At 43.8% G+C, this 15,793-nt stretch overlaps 1 protein-coding gene across 1 annotated transcript; it reads left to right on the forward strand.

Annotated features, from left to right (window-relative positions):
* Window positions 1–680: 680 nt before the first annotated feature.
* Window positions 681–15,773, forward strand: hnf1ba (HNF1 homeobox Ba). Its single transcript, XM_037468778.2, has 10 exons — window positions 681–1,348; window positions 2,882–3,081; window positions 3,396–3,663; window positions 3,762–3,985; window positions 8,883–9,037; window positions 10,213–10,333; window positions 10,418–10,600; window positions 11,095–11,213; window positions 11,598–11,642; window positions 13,707–15,773. The coding sequence occupies exons 1-10, from the start codon at window positions 969–971 to the stop codon at window positions 13,725–13,727; spliced, it is 1,716 nt and encodes a 571-aa protein (XP_037324675.1). The 5' UTR covers window positions 681–968; the 3' UTR covers window positions 13,728–15,773.
* The last annotated feature ends 20 nt before the right edge of the window (window positions 15,774–15,793 follow it).

Genomic DNA, 15,793 nt, shown 5'->3' on the forward strand with positions numbered 1-15,793 from the left:
ATGCTTTCATTTACTATGTGTGGATCACAAGTAGTTTTATATCGTGTCGGGACATCGTGTGCAGATAAAAGACAATCGGGAAGATTTACAACTCCTAAAACGGATTTCTGTCCCACGGTTTCTATTTTTTTAAGAACCATTAAAAGAAAAATAAAGTCACATGTTTAAAGTAAAAAAAAAACGAATAAAGTATTTTCTTATGACACCCATTTTGAAGTTGGAGTACGAGTGATCTTTGTAGATATTATTATTATTGATATTTGTTGCCTCCTTCTTCAGAGAAAGTGGAAAAAGTCAAGTTATTAAAAGGTAAGAATTTCTGTGATGCGAGCATATTTGCCTTAAAGTACAGCGTTCAATGGGCTTCATCAAAGGAAACAAACTGAATTAATAAGAACACCTATTGACACCTATGCGATTATCCCATTAAGTAATAATGACAGCACTTGAATAATTAGTCAAATAAATACACCAGAGAAACCTGTTGCTTTTACTCCCCGAACTACTTCAAAACGGGAATAAAAGATCCAGCAGTGTGAATGTGTGCAGCCTGCCTTCCTTAAAAAAGTCTTTATGGCATATTCAACAGGGTCCAAAGTCTACCAAAGTTTTGCTGATAAGGGGAGCCAATAAAAGCAGCAGTGCAGCAGTGTAAACACATGTCTACCTCGGCCCAGAGAGGGCCTTATTCAGTGGATTTACATATGGCTCCCATCAGCCGGCCCACTCATTACCACGTTTTATATCCCCCTGCGCTCAGAAAGCATCATGACAAAGTAGCTCCATCCTCTCCTTCAACAAGGAAGTGAAGCAGCTTCTCGGAGCAGGTGTCAGTAGCCACTAAACTGGACCAGAGAGGAAGAAAGGAACTTTTTTAAACGTTTTTTTTTTATTGTATCCCTCTGTTTCCTCCTTTCTCCCCCTCCTCTGCTGCAGCGCGCAAACAGCAGGCCTATGTTGAGCTTTTAATGTTTTTAAAAATGGTATCCAAGCTGACATCTCTGCAGCAGGAGCTCCTCAGCGCCCTGCTGGACTCAGGAGTTACCAAGGATGTTCTGATCCAGGCCCTGGACGATATGGACCCCAGTCCGCCTGGCTTTGGAGTAAAACTGGAGAGCCTGCCCATGTCCCCCGCGCGTCCTCAGAGCGGCAAGATGAACGGAGTGGACGTCGATTCCAAACCCGTCTTCCACACGCTCACCAACGGCCACAGCAAGGGCAAGATGTCCGGGGACGAGGGCTCCGAGGACGGGGACGACTACGACACCCCGCCGATACTGAAGGAGCTCCAGTCGCTGAACACGGAGGAGGCCGCCGAGCAGCGCGCGGAGGTGGATCGCATGTTGGCGTGAGTTTATTGCAAGTCGTCTGACTTTTTTTTTTTAATTCTGAAAAAAATATATCTTTAAATCTATTTGAATTGCAGCATGCGAGGGTGAATGATAAAGTATCACTCAGTTTACAGTAACGCACATGGAATTCTATATTTCTTAGAGTTTTAAATGTAAATTATGCATGCGGTTAAATAAATGTACCTATATATATTATATGTATCAATATTTATTATTAAATATAGGCCTACAATCTACTTCACACACAACACATCGGAGACACGAAGAGAAAGTGAATCGAAAAAATCATTTGGACAGATAATAGGATTCAATATGACACACGATCTTCTTGATAATGATTATATTACATTTGTTCATGTGTAAACACGTCGCGCTAATTCGACCTCACGCGTATATTCCCTTGAATTCACTCAGACCACTTAATTTTACTGTAAAACTAATATTTGAGGTCCTAACACGCACCGGAAGAATATCAAAACTAACCCACGTGTAGTTAAGTTATTATTAATTTTATTCTATAAATCATCAACTGAAAGATACACAGTGGCGTGTGATTAGAGTGAATGGAGATCTGGTTATTCATTGTCAAAAGTTATAAACTAACATCTCCCACTTAACCCGCAGACTTAGATGTCGGCCTCCACATTCTCCAAAACAAACAGATGTGTGTAGATTTGCTATAATTAGCGACGTCAGTGTGTCCGGCCTGCTAATCTCGACCCGTTTTTACATCGGAGCATGTGTGTGCTATACACTGTCCCGCTGCTGCGTTTCACTTATTAATTGGTCATTTCCAGGGCTAATGATGGTAAGGGCGCGTTCTATTGATGGATGGATGTATGCGTTCTTCGTGTGGACGCTAGAAAATATAGTTACTTTGAAAGGAAAATTCTATATTTTGAACTTCACCTTCCTTTGAGATTTAAAAAAGCAGAAAACAATCCTGACCTTTAAGTTCCTATGATTTTCATTTACGAAATATCTGATCCAACCAATTAATTTATTTTATATTCAAATATGCATTCAACCATATATATATTTTGTAGACTGATTTATCTATATACTTTTAAATACTTTTAAAATATCTGTATCTTTTTCAAGTTTTTTTGCCAAGCTGTCTGTGGATTTTTTTCACAGTTTGGGGACTTCTGGCCTTATATTTACAACCTATTGAAAAGGTTGGAACAATTAACGGGCTGTCTTTGAAGGGACTTCCCCTTTTAACTTGAGGCCCTAAGAAAACAGTGAACAAGTTCATGTGTGTTTCATTAAAGTATTTCTATATTTCTTTTATTTTCTATACTTATAAATAAACACATTTTACTATCAACCAATGTAACCGAATCTTCCCACTCGCATGAATATTTTTATTTGGAGATTGCATTAATTTAATAGCATGAAGTTGACCCACTTTGTTTCAGCTGTGAGTAAAGGTGTTTTTGATCTTTACGACTTCCCTCTAAAAATCTGCAGTTAGTTCAGTGGTGAAATGAGCGTTTTCTCTGCTTCTGTGTTTTATCTGAACCCAGAGAGGATCCATGGCGTGCTGCCCGCATGATCAAAGGTTACATGCAGCAGCACAACATCCCCCAAAGGGAGGTGGTGGACGTCACAGGGCTGAACCAGTCTCACCTCTCCCAGCACCTCAACAAAGGCACGCCCATGAAAACACAGAAGCGAGCGGCCCTCTACACCTGGTATGTCCGGAAACAGCGGGAAATTCTCCGACGTAAGTTCATATCTGAGTTTCTCACCGCTTGGGCCCGGCTTGATTGTGTGAACTTGGCAATAGCTCTTCACACTTAAATTTCTGTAGAAATGTCAATTTTGGGTTGCATATTTCCTTATAAATGCTCTGTGACATGTACGGTACATCCAACATCAGGTGCTAGATCCTTCATGCGTTTGTCATAATTCATTCAAAGAAAATGAATATGATTGGTTAAACACCAATATTCTTGCATTCTTGTATTTTTCTTTTGAGGTATAAAAGAGTATTTTTGAAAAGATTTTTTATGGAATGCACCTCTTCTCGTTTTGCAGAGTTCAACCAGGCCGTGCAAGGTTCTATGGGCAACATGACAGACAAAGGCAATCAGGATCCGGTGTTTTTTTTCCCTGAGTTCAACCCGTCTGGTCAGGGCATGGGTCAGCCAGGCGAAGAGGTAGGCAGTGAACCGTCCTGCAAGAAAATGAGACGTAACCGCTTCAAATGGGGGCCGGCCTCCCAGCAAATCCTGTACCAGGCCTACGAACGCCAGAAGAACCCCAGCAAGGAGGAGAGGGAAGCTTTGGTAGAAGAGTGCAACAGGTAGATAAACACAACACCTTCCACCGCCTTCTTTGAAAAATGTCCCCCCAAACGCAACCAACCCCAACTTTTCCCTCCGTTCACTTGTTTTGCCGCAGAGCCGAATGTCTTCAGAGAGGCGTCTCCCCCTCCAAAGCTCAGGGCCTCGGCTCCAATCTGGTCACTGAAGTGCGAGTCTATAACTGGTTCGCCAACAGGCGTAAGGAGGAAGCCTTCAGGCAGAAGTTGGCCATGGACGCCATCACCGTGCCGCCCCACGGCATGAACCCCCTGCTGTCCCACAACTCGCCGCATCATCCCCAGACCAGCCTTTCACCTCCCAGTAAGATGACAAGCAGCCTTGCTTTGCATGCAGTAGTGCAGGCAATACAGACAGGATATGTCACGGTGACGGATTTTCATTTAAAAGAGCACTCAACCCATTTAAGGTCAGGCTCCTAGAAAAGTGTCAGAGCGGAAAATCTCAATGTTAAAACGGCAGCGCGAGATATTACCTTTGTCTCTGTCATCAGACATGTAGTGTCAAGCTTTAAAACGTTACGTGTACACTTATCATTGATGTCGACAAATTTCGCGTGACCACACACACGCGTTTGACGCCTGCGTTTCAGGCAACAGTGCAAAGAAGCCCATGACTTAGTCCCCTCCGGTGTGAAAATACAAAGCGCTGTTGATGTGATCAGAGAGGCAGAGAAAGAAGGGACAACTGATCAATGAGTGTGAGTGAGTGAGCTGAGCAAATGCCATTGTTATTCTGATCTTTGAAAACACACTGAGAACAATCCACATTGTACCTGCAATCTCCACTCCAAAGTCAGCATGGAGAAGCATGACACAAAGGGCAGCGATCCTGTGACAGGCCAGGGTCAGGCCCCGGTCAGGGGAGGGGGACAGACATATCCAGGTTACCTCTGCATAACGCCGTCATTTCCACGTTTCCTCCCCCCCCCCACCCCACCCCCCCTTGCAGGTTGCTAATGACTCCGCCGAGAGTCTCCAAAAACAAGGAAATGCCGCGCGTTATTGCTGTGACCATTCCGCCCTGACCCGATGTTTGCGTTTGCAGTAATTAGTATTGACTGAGTCTACCTGCCGTATACGACATAAAAACAAAGCCGATAGGCCCGGCGGAGCATTATCCTCCATGCCATCACTCACCCTCCATAAAACTGTGATTTGAGAGTCTCACTCAGAGCGCATTGTTGTCGTCTCGTGTTCGAACACGAGCGAGCTTTGAAGGGAAAGCTTGGCCTTGGCTCGCTCTTTTTTTTTTTTTTTTTTAACCTTTGGTGATAGTCTGTTTGCTTGAGCTTTTTTTGTTTTGTTTTGTTGATGCTCAGAACACCTGACCAGGCATTGACCCCAGGTTGCCAAGGCGGAGGATCAGTGATAAGGTTGCAGAAGGGTGCATGGTGGAAAACAGTTGGCTCTCTCCACAAAAAAAACTACCCTCAGCTGGCCGCTTACAAGGTGTCCTGCTGGCATCCTGCCGACAGCATCAGCTGTTTTTCAGTGTCAGCTCCTGGCCTGACAATAATATCCCAGCAGGGCATCTCATCGCGTTGCCAGGGCACGGCCTGTATTATGCATGCTTAATGGACAATTAAAATCCTTTGCTACTACATCTCCTGGGCCTTTGATAAGGGGCTCCTCTGACTTCTACGCTCTATACTCTGCCTCGGCAGGGGGCCCCATTGTCTGTGGTGTATTAGAAGACTGCAGTGACTGTAACCTAGGTTCATTTATCTCTGCTGGGGCTTGAGGAGGACTGATTCTAAGGCCTCCCCCCCCTCATCTTTATGGGCATTGGCATAGTTGCTGAGGCTGGGTGCAGACTTGGAGCAGCAGGAGCTGTCCACTCGGGTATAGGTCCTTTTCTGGCCAGACAGGACTGATGACCCCCCCTTCGCCTACAGAGAAACCTAGCCCCCCCCTTCCCCCTCACCCCCCCCCCCCCCCCTCTAAACTGTCGCCACACCTTCAGTCATACAAGAGAGGTCACCGCTGGGTCGGATCAAAGAAACTCCTCTTACTTTGGGAGTTTTTATTGATTCTGTTTCAGTTCGTTGATCAGTCAGTCACAACTGGATAGAGAGTCAAACAGTGTGACGTGCAGTTTTGGTTGGGACCTTTTTTACTGTCGGGAATGGAAATGATCTCAGGCATGTTACATCGCTTGTCAGAAGCCGTATGCCTGCATGCACCTGTGTTTTCCTGTTTTCACTGCTCATCCTCTAATAACATTTAATGAGTAGCTAATCTTATTTACATCATTTTACTTTGGAGCATTGACCCCCCCCCCCCCCCCGCTAGTTAGTTAAGGTTGTAAATATGCAGACAATATATTATCTAATTTGAGATCTTCTCAGGAATTTTATTAAGAACAGTAATTATTAATTTACCATCATAAAATAATAAAAAGAAAATTATTGTTTGCAGTAGTGGAAAGTCACTAAGTACATTTATGCTTGTACTTATTTGACTATATCCATTGTAAGTTTACTTTTAAGGTTAAGCCTCTACATATTTACCTCAAAGATAAATATTGTCCATTAAACATTATTTAACAGATAATTATTTACCTAATAAAATAAAACACACAGAATAATTGTACAAAATACCGATTATTGTATTTACAGACACTTTTACTTTTGATACTTTAAGCACCTTTTTTTTAAAAAAATGGATTAACTTCCTTGCACACTTCGAATGGAGTTTTTTTCAGGTTAGCACTTTTTACAGCACTGATTATTTAGCTGAAGTCACCATTAAATCGAATGATTGCTGACCTGAATCTTTCAGAAAAACTAGCAGACTAAGAAGTTCCTGATCAGACACAGTAGCGGGGGGGATTATCCGTGGGTTGTATTGCTTTCCGGCACCTCAGGCAAGCTTGAAACAAGACGGACATGCACACACACACACACACACACATAGAAAATAATGGCCTAGCTCTGCACTTTCCACTGCTCTGTGAGTCCCAGAGCGACAAAGAAGGGACTGGATACGTCCTGCAGAGACCCAGGAGGTCTGTCATATGCAGCGGCACTACAATGAGCACTGCCTGAGGTTGGGTTGCAGGCTTTGATATAACATGGGTCACACAGGGAGCTAGAGCCTTTAAAACCTGCTGAAGATCCTTGCTACCACTCCCCCTCTAGAGTTCTCGCCCTCCCCCCTGCTCTTGAAAGAGGTGCCCCGTTTTTTCACGGATGATCCCATCTTGCCAGAGCAAATCTTTAGTTTTAAAGAATCCACTAAGTGCAAATGTCCAAAGAACTTGCATTCTAAGGCAGATTTTCTTAGTCGAGATTGCAGAAGTCGTCCTTACTTACTTCAAGGTTCCGTGCAGCTGGATTACTGCCGAACCCAAAGAAACTAAACTGGCCTGAATAGCATCCTTTTCTGTGTCTGACACTGCAAGAGGTCGTCCAGCTCAGAGATAACTGCCTTTTTATGAGTCCTCCTCCATTGTGTTGCAATGGGGGTCATGAGTCCAATGGAGTGCTTTATTGTTCGGCACCAGTGTTTACAAGGCACGGTGGAGTGTTGTGGGCTTGCAGAAGACAATATGAAGTCTGTGGTCTGAACAAAATGGAGGACAGGTACTAGAGGATGAAATATAGCGCTGTGGCTGGAAAGACTGCAGTGTCTGTATAATAAGTGTCTGTAGTCGAAGGAATAGTTCAACAGTGAGGGAAATATTCTTGTTTGCCATTTTGTATAGTCGTTTTGCAAGAGCATATGTTTGCAAAAATTATTTAAAAATATTGCTTAAATATGCAAAAGCTTTTGCAAAATTAAGATAATACCTGCAGAGATATTTAAATCCTTAATATGCATGAATCTGTACGCATCCAATAACTCAAAGAAAGATGATTTTCGCAGAAGCAAACTGTCAGATCTGCAGCAAAAAGAAAACAATGCCCCCTTCATTGGTTACATTTAGTGTCAGTGACTCTCCCTCCCCTTTATCTCAAAATGGCTGTAATGCGCCCCGCCTGCGAGCGACTTCGACAGGGTGTTCAGGCCGCCACACCTGGGTCAGGGACGAAGGGCTCGGGGAAGAAGGGAGATCTGAGGGCAAACACAGTCTGTCTCTACGCTGTCACTGAGGGAGGGACGCTCTGTGTCTGTGTGAGGCTGAGACCACAGGATAAGAATGTGTTTGACATTGCTTGTAATTGTGTAATGTTTACTCTGTTGGTATCAGAGGGGGCCTGCATCGGCAAACAGGCATTGGATTGTCAGTTGTGGTGGGGTGAGGCATTCCTTTTGGCCTCCGGAGCGAGACAACAAGAAGTCTAGACACGGGATTAAGTGATGGCAGGGAAAGAAGAATTTCATTTTCAATGAAACCTCGCTGTGCATATGCAGAATTAATTTACTTGAGTACTGTATGTGTTTAGGTTCTTTTTTTTATACGCAGCTGTATCTACCGCAGTATTTTTTTTCTTACGATTTTAAACAATTGAAATTCTAATCAATATAGGATAAGCTTATAAAATACACAATCTAAGATAATTTAATTCACTTTATTTAAACTAGGCAATTAGAGAAATTTATTTCCCAGAAAACATTCCTCCCCCTTGTTCCATTTTGGAGGGGCTACGACCTTTGGGTTGGAACTCACTGAACTATAGTAACAAACTTCATATTAAGTAGTTATAAACAAGCTTCACCTTGAGCAGCTACACGAGTACAATGTTGTTTCCACATCGAGGCATTAGTAATACCAATCTCACAATGTAATATATATATATATGCTATTACACACGCAGAGGTCATATTTTCTGCAGAATGCGCTTAAACAGGCATTTAACATTTAAAATACCTTCTTAATTTAATAGTTTGCAGGACTTATATTGGTACTTTTTGCTTCATTAAATAATCTGACTACTACTGGTGAAATGTGACCTTGATGCAATTAAGAAAACCATTAGTAGAATTTGTGTGCTGATCAGAGGTGGGAGTTCTGCTGTGAGCGAGTGAACGTGGGGAATGGCCTTGGCTGAGCTACGCAGATAGCAGCAGACGGGTCACTGTGTTTGTTTGCTCTGGCCTCCCCCCCCGTCCGCCTCAAAGAGCAGGTAGATTGGAGTGACAGCGGTGTTTCACAGCACAGAATGAGGCCTGCAGAATGAGTCTCTGCCCGACATAGCTGTTATAGCTGTAGGACGGGACGAGTGAAACTAACTTCCTTCTCGTCTCTCTCCCAGTGCGGTACAGCCAAGGCCCCGGTGAGGTCACCTCCTCCACGACCATCAGCCACCACGGTGGCAACGCCATGGCGACCAGCCAGTCGGTGCTCCAGCAGGTGTCTCCGGGTGGACTGGACCACAGCCACAGTCTGCTGTCACCTGACTCCAAGATGGTGAGTGAACACACCTGGGGCCTCATGGCCTCAGATTAGATAAGGCCCGGGCTTCGTTTAGCATGAACGTACAAAGCAGGTTCCTGAGCCTCTTCTCCCATGGACCAACGGGCAGGAGGCAACAATTAGCACATTGTGCCGCTCTGTTTGAAAGGTGGCTGGACTAGCGCACAGCCTTCACCAGACCACAGTGTACAGGCATCAGCCAATAGACCTGACAAAGGAACATTCTGTTCTTATTGATTAAATGCCTCGCAATGAAGAGCCACAGGCGCTGCTTGTTCTGCTATAGAAATGACGCCAACATTTGATTCTACCCAATGTGTTCTTTTCGTCCGTGTCTACTTCAGAGTTTCTCCCTTCTGCCCTAGTCCAATATTTGTTCAGTGACAAGGAAACCTGTGCAATGGCCCATAGCGTTTGAGTTGTGACGCAACAATACTTTTGATAGAGCTGGTGTGAATCACCGTCAAAATGAAATAGTTTTCTCTGGACCAGAATTGAAAAGCCACGCGACGCTAGATTTCACCGTTTTTACCACTTATCTCGCTCAAACTTCTCCGTCATCTAAATACTTTGGTCTTTCGGAGCGACATCACATGGGTGAAATGACCACAGTCTGTGCATGTAGCAGCGGGTCAGAGCACACAGTTCCTCATCGGCGGGTCTGTGTCCGGCCGGTCTGTCGTTCTTGGGCAGCTGGCTGTGGTCATATAGTCTCAGCACCACAGAGTGGGAGCCTCCAGAAATCCATTGTTTTTAAATGCATAGATGTTGTCTTTCGCACATGTTCACATTATCATTCGCATGAACCAACTCGCAGGTAAACAGACCCTGGCGATGGGCTCCTAAAAACACATGCACAGTCTTCTGGTGACGTTTTTTAATATGATTCTTTTTCTTCTTGACCTTTTGTTTCTTATCGGTGTTTGCTTGTGTGCTGTGAGTGAGTGAAGCTACACAAGTACAGGGTTATACAAAAGAATCTCAACTAAGTCAACATTTATGTATGTTGTTTGTTTAGCAGCCAACATCTGTTTCACTTTGAAAATACATTTATGTGAATTTACATAGCAGACACTCAGAACTTTAAGTGGGGTGGTTTCGGTTTGTTCAAAAACATTACAGCAATAAAGCAGAACTCTAATTGCATTATTTACTTTATCTTTACCCAGATTTCAGGTTCGGGTGGAGGTCTTCCTCCAGTCAGCACACTGACCAACATCCACAGTTCTCATCACGGCCACCAGCAGAACCTCATCATGCCTCTCTCCGGGGTCATGGCCATAGCACAGAGTGAGTCCCGCATCAAGAACCCAAAGTCTTTCAATTGATTCTTTCACGGCCGAATTTAACCGGAGTTTCACTGTGTCTCACTAGGTTTAAACACGTCCCAATCCCAGACGGTGCCAGTGATCAACAGTGTGGCGGGCAGCTTGGCGGCGCTGCAGCCGGTGCAGTTTTCCCAGCAGCTCCACAGCCCCCACCATCAGAGCCTGATGCAGCAGTCCCCCGGCCACATGAGTCAGCAGCCGTTCATGGCTACCGTCACACACTCGCACAGTCAGTAACAATCATTTCTACTCTCATCATTGATGGATGCAATAGTTTTTCATTTGTTCATTTCATTAACTATGAAGGCTTAAAAGAGCAAAGTGTGGATGTGTGGAAGAAAATTTCTTTTTGATTTTCTCCTATCCTGGTCTTTGGGCTACAATTCCCAAAGGGGGAATGAGTGTGTAAAATATAGCCTAAAAAACATCCTATTATCCTAATATGACTTATTACTCAATTCACAATGAGTAACAATAAATAATACGTTAATAATAGGTTCAATTTTGGTATTATCCATGTTTTTCCAAACTAAAAAGAGAAATAGAAAGTGAAAGCTCTACTCACTAGATACCAATACAGGTACACTCATACCACTCTTAAGATTATATTAGATTATGGTTTGGTATCTGCAGCGGCTTTAGACCAGGTGTCAACCTTAATGCTGGGTATTTTTCTGTTTACAAGTGTGTTCATCTTAGCACGTGTCTGTACTTGCTTTGCAGTGTATCCTCACAAGCAGGAGCCGCCGCAATATTCCCACCAGTCACGTTTCCCCTCTGCCATGGTCGTCACAGACGGCAACAGCCTCAGCACCCTCAGCTCCATGTCCTCGAGCAAGACGGTCAGTCACACCCCCGAAGCCACCGTCAAATGCATGTTCTCCCCTCTGCCTGCCTGCTACTGGGGGTTTTATAGTGAACATGTCTTCAATCAGTGTTGGGTATCTGCATGACAATCATTTTTTGTGGTAATTCTTACTTTTTGCAGCATAGAATTATCGTTTACTATCTCTCTTTTTCTGTAAAAAAGTACTGTAACACTTGATTAGCTCACGGACCACCAATTGATTTACAAATAAACCTGCCTTACGCCGTTCCGATTCAGGGAAACAACACGATTGAAAAGCACACACATAGAAGCAGGAACTAGATCATGACAGGGAGAAGTGTAGCTCTGTGTGTGTGTTATGATTGTCTGTTGACCTGTTTAATTCCTGTCACATTAGGACGGTCCCGTAAACAAGATGGTACAACTCGGGGGTCTCTCCTGGGTAAATACACTTTTATCAGTTCAGTCAAGCATTGCAAATGAGTAAAATGACCAAATTAGCAAGCAGATGGAAAACTTTAGAAGCCTTTGCCCACTGTTTGTTTTACTGCTGAGGATGTTGCTGATGTTCCAATGCTTCCATTTGCCGCCAAACTGATAGACGAGGTGGACGTATAGAAAGAATACTCCTCAGAATTCCTATTTCCTCTAAAACAGCGGTCTAATCAATCACCTGCTCCCTCAGCCTGAACGCCTCTTGATTAATGCAGCCTCCTTTCACTTTCATCTCCTCGCTGAGAGTTACCTCTGCGATCAGGAAATGAGCCCCGCTGTTAATCAAAGTTCTCAAGCCTGGCGTGCTGCTACTTTCCTCCATGCTACAGTGAGGCTGGAGATGAGATGGGGGTGGTGGGGTAATTACACCTCTTCCTCTTTCCTACTTCTCCCTGGTCTCAGTGATCGCTCTAGCCTGAAATGTTGTCCATGGTGCTTTCACACGCTCAATTTCCCACGCTGAGGCCGAGCACTCGGACCGCAGCGCTACTGACCGGCAGATGGGATGATAGCTCAGAGCGCGGCGGAGGTGTATCCTCAGTAGAGGAAGGAAGTAAAATACAATTCTTTGGCTTTGAAATATCGGTGTGACAAAAGCTGTAACCAATGGTGGCAGAAGTGTTCAACACCTGTAAAAAACAAACAACTACCTCGGCATTAATTTTCTGGAACTAATATTCGCGTATTGGTATTTCTAGTACTAATAGTATTCTCAATCAGTTTGATGATAAGCATATAATATTATAGACGAGTTGTTTCAGATATTTAATGGATCGGTAATAAATAAAAATCTGTTAATTAAAGATTGGCATGACACAGGCTGCTTTATGTAATGAGTCAGGAGGCAAAAAAAGAAAGTGGGAACAACTATTAACAGTTAACAACTGTTTTTCCTTTCATTATTTCCATCAATGTGTTAAAAGCATTTGATATTTGATAATCAATGTATTTATCAAGTCAGCAGAAAACCCCAAACTTTTCAGTCTAAACTGAGTTGCTATAAAGAAAAGAAACACAATTCTTTACATTTAAAATGCTGGAACCCTCACATTTATAAATTGTCTTTCATTTGTTCCCTGCTGATCAAGTTATGGATTTATCCGTAACCGTTGCAGCTCTGATGCACTTTATGTAAAAAGCACCTCTCCTGTGTTAAACATAAAGCTTAAGTACCTAGAACTCGTACCTCTAGTGCAGTACTTGGGTCGGTGTATTGGTGGTTACTTTCCACCTCTGGCAGCATCACTCTGGTGCATTTCACAAACCCATTTATTTAGAGAGCAATTAGCTAGTGGGCCCTCCCAGGCATTTTCTTATCAGGACTTTATTTGGATGGGGCAGCCTTCTTCTCGTGACACAACTAGCGCGCTCAGGCTTTATAGCGATCAGTGTTTACCGAGAACCCTCCATTATACCTGCGTCTGTTTCAACCTCACCTCGGCTCAGAGCCCGGCGTCTAATGACTCAAGTCTTACCCTGCGGGTCACCTTTATCAGGTGAGGCTGTTTGCTGGCCGCGGGGTCACACCTGGGTCACATGCCTCCTCCCCCTGGAGAGGCAGGTGGAAAAATAAATTCCACAAACAATCTAAAAAAAGAGAGCGTTTCGATGGAAACAAGGCTTTCGAAGGTCGGTAGAAAGAGGGATGAGGAATGTATTTGGTCAGGTGTGGCACATGAAGGTGCAGGGGCGATGTGTTTACCAGTGGTGAACGACCTATTTAAATTGTTTGCTTGAGTAAAAGTTTAAGTTTAAGAAGTTTAAGCTTCGTTTAAGCATCGTATTTTATCAAATGATGATGCGTTCTGTAAAATCTGAAAAGCAACAATAGTTGTTTCCTAAATGCAGTGGATTCAAAAGCGTAATCCTTCCCATTTAAAACGTTTTCACATTCAGGAAGCCTTGACGCTCTTGTACAAAGGCTGTCTGTGTTACTGGACAGATTGTATTTATTGTTTTATGTAACGAAGGTCTGTAAGTTTGTCTCACATTTCTCTCCTTCTCCTTTCAGTGTCCTCTTCAAGCTTGGTGAGAGCGTCCACCTGACTTCCTCGGTGCCCAGCAACCGGAGCACATTTTTCCACCCTCTCGCCGTGGTAACCACGACGACTCTTAATAACTGGCAACGCCGCGCTGGATGATGAGTCAGTCAACAAAACTAGAGGGGTGGCGACGACGTTGGGCCAAGCGGCGAAAATGAGAAATGGGGTCGGAGGGGAATTAAAAAAAAAAAAACTCGCAGCACCTGAAAGTGAGGAGACCGGATTCCCCTCTGTCGCTCACATATGATCAACAAAGATGATTTCAAAACAATCTTTGATAACAGTATTTTTCTTTTGCCATCATCTTTTCTGACATCACAATGGAACAAAAAACAAGCACAAAATATGGCTCACTAACTGGTGGTGCAGCGTCCGGGACAACTTCTATTACGCTGTGATTTAAGGGGGGAATGTGAAGACGCCCTGAAACTAACAGAGACAGTGATTAACCTCTGTGAAGGCCGAAAGACTTAACGAAGTTCCTGGATATCACCACAAACTGTCTTGCACGTGAGCGGAACGGTTTGACAATCACAATAACCCCTGTATTGCAATTGACATTCTTACGCGGGCCTTAAAAGAGTCTTCCACAATATTCTTTCACATTCGGCTTTACTGTGCTAGTGCAGGGGATTAATATCACCATTTCAGGAGTGGTTCAATGTGTATACTGTGATTGAAGAGACTTTGACAATCTTGAAAGGACTATGCAATACGTCAAAAAGTTGTATGCAATTCTTTGTAAAACATGAGACTGCACAGAACTCCACACACTTGGGACCGATCGATTGAAGGGTCAGTAAAGTCACCAACAATTTGCCCGTGGCATACTGTGATACTGTGTAGATCGAATGCTGGAGTTGCTATTGACAAAGTTCCCTGTAAAATAACAGAATAGCAGATGGATGAATGTGTGACAACTATACCAAAGAAAAAGAGTCAGCCGGCAACGTCTGCGGAGGGAGGACTGACTCACACACTCTAGTGCCCTTCCCCTCTGTGTTGTTTGCACACACGGGTTCAGGTGGATTTCAGGAATGGGACTTGCCCGCCTCTTCCTCCTTCTTCTCCTCCTCCTCCCACCACATCCTGCTTCAATGTGAAAAGATACCAGATTGTACAAATATTGTTAATAACTCCCCATCACACAGCAGGGACCCCCCCCCCCCCCCCCCCAGGGTTAGAATGGAAAAATTGACAAGTATTCTGAAAACAAAACAGTCAAATTGTTGTGGTATTTTGTGGAAGAGACGTGACAGTGGGCCGTGTTGTGACAGCAGCTGCTCCAATCATACAGGAATCCAGAGACTGGGAAATGTTGGGGAGAGGAGCAGCTGCGGCGGGGGGGGCACGCCCACGCTAACTGGACCGTAAGTGCGTTTGGACGGAGACGAACTTGAGTTCGCCGCCAACAGGCCGTTTGTGTTTGTTCGCCCACGTACGGCGAAGGGAGCGTACGGAGCGTAGCGACGTTAGCTGTCGGCTAGCTGTCGGCTAGCTGGCATCGAACGCGTGCGTGGTGCGTGTATGCGCGTGTCACCGACCCGCTTCCTGAAAGGAGCTCACCAAGAAGGTCCGCCTGATGAAAAAGCCTTGAGATGGGGACAACATTTGGCATCAACAATCCCTATTAATATGTATCATAAGTGTGTCAGATCCAGTCTCCGGTTCAATATTAGGTCATTACATGTGTTATTATTATGTTAGTCGGTTGGTGAGTGGCTGTTTTTATGGGCTCACATCTTCTGGCATCTGATCAGAGGGCACTCACACTTGTGTGACAGATATGATTCTTTTTTTCTCCTGCTAATGTATTATTTTTGTATAAAAATTTAAATCAATCATAAATCATTATTTATACTTTCTGAGAAAATGTTGATATTTTAAGTAAAAGGGTTTTTTTTTCAAAAAGAACATGTTTTTGCCTATTTTGTGTGCAAGGTTCCAAAAATGTCCAGCCTGTAGTATCACTGTATTTTATGATAGACAATAATTTATCATATTTTAATATCTTATTAAAACCATTTGGAACAATATCTTACAATACATTTAAAGT

This window comes from Pungitius pungitius, chromosome 3 (assembly GCF_949316345.1).
Source record: "Pungitius pungitius chromosome 3, fPunPun2.1, whole genome shotgun sequence".
NCBI lineage: Eukaryota > Metazoa > Chordata > Actinopteri > Perciformes > Gasterosteidae > Pungitius > Pungitius pungitius.